An 8,249-nucleotide genomic window follows, 5' to 3' on the forward strand; every position below is an offset into this window, starting at 1 on the left:
CTCTCCCACCCTGTCCCCAGGCTGCTCCCGAGACCCTTGCTGGGCTAAGGCCCCTGGGGCTATTCTCCAGCCCCAGATACTCACACCAGAAGCAAGGTAGCATGGCTGGCTGTGAGATACAGACCCTGAGATCTTTACCTGCTCCATTACTGCTACACTGGGGGGCCTTAGGCAGGTGACTTCGGGGTGTCTACTTGAGATTCCTGTCTGTAAAATGGGACCAAAGATCTTTACCTCACAGAGCTGTCTGATCTCCGAGATGAGCTGTGCTTAGCACAATGCCTGTCTGTGAAAGAACATTCGCTCACTGCTCAGCCCAAGCTGCTCTGGCGGGAGGCAGGCGGCTGCCTTTTTAAATCCCAGGGGGCCACCGCCCGCAGGATGTGACCTTGGGTATCACAATCCTCACCTGTAACGTGGGAAAACAGTTCTGATGGCCTAGGGTGGTGGTGAGAATTAAATATTTAAGTGCTTGGCACATAGTAAGCACTCACTAAATGTTAGCTCTTATCATTTTATTTTTATTATTTCCCACCTCTTAAGTCTCTCAGAGGAGAGGAGCCGGTCTGCAAGCCTCCCTGGTCCCAGTCGGCGGCCCTCCCTTCACTTAGGAATCCTCACCCCGGAATCCAGGTCGCCCGCCCTCCCCCACCCAAACACACGGACACACACAGAGGTCAGCAGGGCGGCCTCGGACACAGAAAAAAGTTTAATTCTGCTGCGGCGGAGGGTCCCGGCTCCGGTAGGGAGGGGGATTTGGTTTTGGATTTGTTCATGTGGGGCTTTATTTGAAGAAAGAGGAAGAAGTAGGGATGAGTCTGGTCCTTCTGGTGGGACCTGCCCGGGACAGTGTGTAGTGGGGAGAGGTCATCTCCAGAGACGGGGAGACTGGACGGGACGCAACACGGGGGTCGGGTGGGGGGGTCGAGGGGAGACAACGCTTTCACAGAGGCAGGGGAGACGGGTAGGGAAGGACAGAGACGTAAGACAAACGACAGAGGGCGAGACAGAAACGAACGAGGGGAACACGGAAAGGCGGACCCCAAGCCAGACCCGACGGGACCGAAGAGGTGAATAGGGTGGGGTTGGGGGCTTTGGAGGCCGCCGCGGGACAGAAGAGGATCTAGTCCAGCCAGATACAAGAAATGGGCCCCTCGCCCCTGCCCCGGGTCCCGGGCGGGGGGAGAGGGCTCGTGTCTCAGTGCTGCAGTGTCGGGGGGGCCCTGCCCCTCCCCGCGCTTCGCTGTGTAAGGCACCGGCTCCAGCGAGGTCCGCGAGCGCGCGGGGGGAGGGGCAGGGGGGAGGGGCTCGCGGGGGCGGGGAGCCCGGCGGCCCGCCCCCAACTCCTGGGGCGCGGGGAGGCGGCCTCCAGCCCCCGCCTGAGGCGGCCCCGCCCACTCCAGGGAGGCGAGGGGCGCGTCTCCCCCGGAGTCCGAGGTCTCGGCGAGGCGTTTTCTCCTCGAGTCCTGCCCCGGGGTCCGGGCGGCCGGGCTTTGGTCCTCGGCCCAGGCGCCCCGGCGCCGCCCCCGCTCACACGGTGCTCTCCAGCATCCACTCGGTGCTGGTGAAGGCCAGGCGCGCCCTGGCGGAGCCCAGTCCCAGGTCTCCGTCCTCCCCGGCCGCGCCCCCTCCGGCCCCGTCCAGGTGCGGCGTGGACCGGTGGCGCTTTGTCCGGCGGGCGCGGCGCGGGTAACTGTGGCTCTGGAAGAGCGCCCCGTAGTCCCCGTCGAACGAATAGCGCTGCTGCGGCCTCGGCCGGGCCGAGGCCCCCCCAGGAACCAGGGCAAGAGTTGGGGGCGCCGAAGCTGGCGGCCCCAGCGCCCCGGAACGGCTCCTCCGAGGGCCGGCCGCCGCCCGGGACTCCTCCCCCGAGGCCTCCTCCGACGGCAGCAGGCACAGCGAGGTGACCGAGCCGCCCAGGGAGCGTCCCAGGGCCGCCTCTGGCTCCACGGAGGCCATTTCGGCCGCTGTGGCCTTCGCCTCGACGGCCACCGCGGCGGCCGGCGACACCTCGCGCAGCGCCTCGTAGCGGTCCTGCGCGGGGGCCTGCGGGGCGCCCGCACCCCCGTTCGTCTGCGAGCACACGTGGCTGACCCGCGGGGGGGAGCGGGAGGCGCCCTTGACGCGCCGGGAGTCCCCGTCGCCGTAGACCTTGTAGCGGATCATGAGCAGCACGATGAAGACGAGGACCGAGGCGACTATGACGCCCCCGATGGCGATGATCATGGTGCCGCCCAAGAAATGGGCCCTCAGAGGCCGGCAGGGCGCCGGATCCCCCGCGGTGGTAAACTGCACGCAGCCCACCACTCGCGTGGCCGGCAGCGCGGTCGCCCCGTCGTCGTAGACGGCCAGGACGCACAGGTCGTAGGCGCGGCCCGCCGCCAGGTCATTCACCAGGAAGGTCTGGCTGGTGGATGGGATCATCCTGCAGGAGGGGCGGGGTCGGCGTGGGTTAGCGCCACTCTGAAACACGCCCTTCACTCGCATGTCCCACGCATGCATTGGGATCACAAGGACCAAACTAGGAATCCCCACCATGATCTCACCCCCTAGTGGACAGCAGCGGACGTTCAAGAGACAGTGCCCGCCCTTGCAGGATCCTAGCTCCACACCATGCCCCTCTTCTGTGTGCCTCCCCCTAGCCCCCACCTACCTCCTGCCTTTCCCAGCACTTATTAGGACATCTGCATTCACATTCCCTCGGGGCATAGGCCCTGCCCTCAAGGGACATCCCCCAAGCAGTGTGCCATTCATGCTGTCTGATGCATGCATTTCCACCCTTTCCAGGACGCCCCCATACCACACCCCTTTATCCAGTCCCCACCCTCACTCAAGTAGACACAGGTGAACTTACAGCCCCCGCCTTAGTTCTATGGGGACAATGGAGGTGCTCCTAGCTCTGTCTTCCATCCTTGCCCTTACAAGGCAAACAAGATACAGATCTCCCCCCCCCATCTGCTTGTCCCATCTTTGGGTAAATACATCTCCTCACTGAAGCTGTCTTCGGCCACTCGCTTTATGATTGGGGATGGGTAGCATCAAAGCCATACCCCGTAAGGACTGGAGATGGTTCTCCAACTGTTCTCAGGACCATGTCCACTCTTTGTATGTCCTGCTCCTTGTCCAGACATCAGAGGCCACCACTCTGTGTGCACGCCCTGCCCTAGACTGCCTGAAATCATACCTCCTGGTCAGTTTCATCCATCATTGAGCCACGCAAATATAGCCAAGCTGGCAGCCCTCTTCTTCCTGTAGGTCCCTGGGCTCAAATGAGGGGCAATGTAGGAAAGTGGTTAAGTTGACAATGTGTGGGAGCCAGAGAGCTTGAGTTTCTCCTCTGCTCCTTGCTTGCTCTGTGACCTCTGGTAAGTTTCTTAACCTCTCTGTGCCTCATTTCCCCCCAAACAGGAATATTCAGGCCTCCTGCATCATAGAGATGGTGTGAAGTGTGAATGAGTTAACATGCCCAAAGTTGGCGTTTAATAATTCATTATTAGCTTGCTTCTCACCCAGTGCAGCCCTCGCTGTGGCTAGCGTTCTCCTGCTGGTTGCACCCCCACCCCCCCACCCCAGCCCACCCCCCCACCCCACCCCACCCCACCTCAGTGTATAAGAGCATCCCCACGGGGCCCAGCCCTCTTCTGTGGGCACATCCCTTCTATGTTGGCCATGTTCAGTCCTGGCTAACCTGGGACTGCCATTTCCACATGGATTAGCATGCCCAGCACTCTAGCTCACAAGCTCTGCTCTCCTGCCAAGCTCTTAGTGGGTCACCAGAGACAAGGACTGCCTGCTCATCTGCGTGGGATGTGCAGCAGGAGCTCCGCCTCCTCAGAGAGGCCACACCCTCCTCCCCACAGTCTCTGAACTCCCAGAAGCCTCACCTTCCCTCCCACCAGGACACCTCTGGTCCTGAAGCCCACCTCCAAGAGCCACCCTCCAACCAAAGCCTTCAGTTAAGGGCCCCGCCCCCTCATAAAGGCCCAGCCACTTCTCTGACTCTCCCCCTGCCTGCTAGTTCAGACCACTGCCACCCACCCCGTCCAATCTTGGACACACTCTTCCCCTCAGCTCCCCTTTCAGAAAGCCTAGGCTTCCTCTTCTCCCTCCCCGCAAATAACCAGTTGCTAGGGATCCCCCTCTTTTCAAGGACAGAGGCTGGCTCCTTAAGAAAGGTTGAGCCCATGTGTCTCTAATTGGCTGCAGGACCCAAGCAAGAGGCAGAGCAGCCTTCTGGTTGGATGTCCCCTCCGCCCATGGCAGCAGTGAGGAAGTTAACCCCTGCAGCGCCACAGCTCAGGAGTCTGCAGTGGGGGACAGAGGACTAGCACTGTGGCTCTCTGGGGAAGGGAAGAGACCCGGGATCCTTTGCCCAGCTTGGAAGAAAGCACCATCAACATCTGCATGCAGGGTCTGAGGCCCACCCCAACATGTAGAAGCCATGGGTTACAGAGAGAAGGAAAGAAAGAAACAGGTGGAAAGTCACAGAAACCAAGAGTTATCTACAGAAATGTCTTAACCATGTCCCTTCATCCCTGCCAGGCAAACAGTAGGTGCTCAATACATGGGTGTTCAGTGTAAAAAAAGGGCAGGATTAGGAATTGGAAGGGTAAAGGACTGGAATCCCGGCTCTGCCACTTTTTATGTGACCTTGGGCAAGTGACTCTCCTCACACTGAACCTCAGTTTCCCTGTCTGTAAAATGGGAGGGAGGGTTGTCACTGCTTCGTAGCCAAGTTGGGAAGGTCAAGTGAGGTTGTATCCTTGGGAGTACCTTGTGAAGGTGTTTGTTTCGTTCATGTGTTTGCCATACTGTTCGCTAGACTAGGCCTGTGTCTCATCTATCTCAGAAGGTCCAGGGCCCAGCCTGCAGCCTCTGGCATGCAGTAGGCACTTACAGTGTGGTTGCTGGCCAGAATGGAATAGAGAAGAAAACGAGGATGACAAAGACTAGGAAAAAGAGAGGCATTTACTCATCCAAACCCAAAATAGGGTTTTGCCAGGCCTGTGGCCAAGAGGACGCTGGGAGATGGGGAGATGGAGGCCAGGAGGCCTGTTCTCCATGAAGGTCTGAGCAGCCCCACGAACTGGGGCTCCCGGTAGGTAGGGAAATGGCTCTGGCTCCTCTGACATCCCCAAGTGAAGCCAAGCACAGGAGTAAGCATTCAGCAGGTGCTCTACCGTGAGCAGGTAGGAGGCAGAGAGAGGGAGAAGGACCATTTATCAGATGGCCCCCAAGTGCCAGGTCTGTGGCTGTGAGCCATACTCAAAAAAAAAAAGACTGTGCTGGACCAACAGCCCAAGGCCAAGGTAATAATTCATCATGTAATGATCTGCCTGCTACTGCTGGGCTGGGAGCTCGGTGAGGGCAGGGACTGGTCTCTTGGTCTCCCTGTGCCCCCAGCGCCCAGCTCAGCCTCTGCTCACAGCAGCCTGGTGAGGGCAGTAGAGGGAAAGCAGAGACCGAGGAGAGATGGGGAGTCATAGGGGTGACGGGAGAAAGGGACCCTTTAATGTCTGTCCACAGCATACAGCTCTGTCTGTATAGGGTGGTGGGGGGGGGTGGGAAGAATATATATTTCCTCATACTTTCTGTTCTGTTTTCATAATGTACCCAATGGGTTGATGCAGTAGGCTGGCATGTAATTTATAAATATAAATGTCCTGTTAGGATATGCATGTGATTCCTGCCCCACAATGTCAAACAGACAAGTTAATACAGTCAGACACCTCTGGCAGCGGTGAGGTAGACCAGAAGCCCCATGACAGGGGCTGGGTGGGGGTGGGGGCGGGGGCGGGGGCTGGTGCTGGGCTCACCACTGTCCTCATCACCGTGGAGGTGATCAAGGAATGAAAGACAGAAACAAACAGTGGGAAAGGAATAGGGGCCAGAACAGGAGCCAGAAGGAGGGCAGGAGACGGCTAAGTCTGCATGTCCCTCCAGAACCCAACCCAGCCCCGGGCATGGGCAGATGGGAGGGCCCCGGGCTTGGAGGAGGCCCCCGGCCCGCCGCACCCACCTGTAGACGAGGGAGTCGTCGGCGGAGCTGTTGTACTGGACCTGGTACATGCGGATGCCCGGCACGGGCCTCTGCGCCGGCCAGCGGATGAGCACGGAGTTCGACGTGAGCTCGGCCGCCACAAGCCGGCGCTCGGCAGCTGATTCATTGGCACCAGGTCGGCCGGGCGTGGCGATGTCGGAGGACCCGGGCTCGGTCAGGGGCGGCGGGGCGGCCGGCGGGGGCGCCATGAGCGGCAAAGGCACCACGCACACTTCCACCGGGGCCGTGGCTTCCCCCGCGGCGTTGGAGGCGATGCAGGTGAAGGTGCCGCTGTCCCGCAAGGTGGTGATGGTCACATCCAGCGTCCCATCCCCCCGGACCCGGGTCCGGCTGGAGTTCCCCAGCAACCGCCCGTCCGGGGCCACCCAGTGCACCACCGGCTCGGGGTCACCCACCGCGCGGCACCGCAGGCTGACGGCCTGGCCCTCCACCACCAAGGCCCGGCCGCCCGCCTGCCGCGTGATGAGCGGGGGTTCGCACAGGAACTCCTCCTCGGGGATGGACCAGAAGTAGCGGTCGGTGAGGTGCTCGGGGGTGGCGCACGTCTCCAGGTCGTCCTCCCTGGTCAGCCGCCGCAGCCAGAGCAGCTCGCAGTTGCAGTGCAGAGGGTTCCCGCCGAAGCTGACCGTGAGCGGCGTGGGCGGCTTGGGCCCGGGGCCTTGGGACCTCAGAAAAAGCCCATCGGGGGGCAGTTTATGGAGGCGGTTGGAGGTCATGTCCAGGCGGACCAGTTTGTGAAGTTGCACGAAGGTGCCTTCGGCGATGTGGTCTATAAGGTTGTGATCCAGCGTGAGGGTGTTCAGGTTCACCATCTGGCCCACGGCCTCCCACGGCAGGGCCTCCAGGTTGTTGTAGGACAGATCCAGGTCCTCCACGGTGGACAGGAAGGCGTCGAAGGCGGCCGGCTCCACGCGGCGGATCTGGTTGTTGCCGAGGATCAGGTGCCGGAGGTTGCCCAGGCCGCGCAGCTGGTCGCCGCGCACCTCGGCCAGGCGGTTGCTGTCGAGGTGCAGGGCGCGCAGGGCGCGGAGGTCGGCGAAGGCGCCGGCCGCCACCTGGCCGATGGTGTTCCGGGAGAGGGTGAGGTGCACCAGGCTGGTCATGTTGGCGAAGTCTCGGCGGCGGACCGCCGCGATGAAGTTGTCGGTGAGCCGCAGCTCCACCACGCGCCGGTCAATGGCCGGCGGCACGAAGAGCAAGCCGGTCTTGGCACACAACATGGTCAGCGTGGGTGCCACATTCTGGCAGATGCAGCGGCCGGGGCAGGGCTGGCCACGAGATGCCCCTGCCCAGAGAAGCAGCAGAAAGGGCAGGGCAGCAGGCGGTGGCGAGAGGAGCGCGAAGGAGCAGGAGCCGGGAGCCATGGTGCTGTGAGGAGGCGGATCGGCGGGCAGTGAGATCTGCGGCGGAAGGGGACAGGTTACCCAGGCGCAGGGCTTGACCGCCACCCTGGCGGCCCTGGGATGACCTGCGAGGAGCCCGGCCTGGCCAGATCCCTCCCTTCCCAACAACCAGGTCCTCCAGGGCAGTGACAGAACTAGTCACCAGCTCGCATGCGCACCTTGTTAATAACTATTTCCATGCTGGTTGGTAAATTACCCCTGTCCCACCCCAAGTGTCCTAACCCCACCCTGCCCCTCCTTTAGGTGCTCCCAGAACTCTCCTGGTCCCCCCCCCACCCCACCCAGAGGAGTGACCCCTGACCCAGCCTGAACTTTCCACTACCTATTAAATATGTAAGGCGGGGATTTCAAAGTCATACTCCCTGGGTGCAGCCTCCAGCGCTGACACTTACTAGCTGTGTGACCTTGGGCAAGTGTCTGAACCTCTCTGAATCTCGGTTTCTTCATCTGTAAAGTGGAGATAAAAACAGGCCTTACCTCTGTGAGAATGAAATGGATTCATAAGCATGGTGTCCTTAGAGCACCGCCTGGCTTCGGTCAATACATGTTAGTCATCACCATCATCTGTCCAGTATAGGCCAGGCACAGAAATGTGCACTATGATTAAGAGCAAAGGCTTTGAAATCAAACAGACTCAGGTTCATGTCCTGACTCCCCCACTGGCTTGTTCCGTGACCCTATACCAATTCCCTGATTTGTCAAAATGGGATGATAGCTGCATCATCTTCATTTCGCTGTTTCAAGGGTGCAGTGGGGTTGGTCATGGGGGCCACTGAACACAGGAC

At 60.7% G+C, this 8,249-nt stretch overlaps 1 protein-coding gene across 1 annotated transcript; it reads right to left on the minus strand.

Annotated features, from left to right (window-relative positions):
* Positions 1 to 1,530: 1,530 nt before the first annotated feature.
* LRFN1 (leucine rich repeat and fibronectin type III domain containing 1) lies at positions 1,531 to 7,440 on the minus strand (the record flags this gene model as incomplete). Its single annotated transcript, XM_084256683.1, has 2 exons — positions 6,020 to 7,440; positions 1,531 to 2,425 (listed from the first exon to the last, which is right to left on the minus strand). The coding sequence occupies exons 1-2, from the start codon at positions 7,423 to 7,425 to the stop codon at positions 1,531 to 1,533; spliced, it is 2,301 nt and encodes a 766-aa protein (XP_084112809.1). The 5' UTR covers positions 7,426 to 7,440.
* Between the last annotated feature and the right edge of the window lie 809 nt (positions 7,441 to 8,249).

Source organism: Talpa europaea (assembly GCF_964194135.1).
Source record: "Talpa europaea genome assembly, chromosome: 16".
Lineage (NCBI taxonomy): Eukaryota > Metazoa > Chordata > Mammalia > Eulipotyphla > Talpidae > Talpa > Talpa europaea.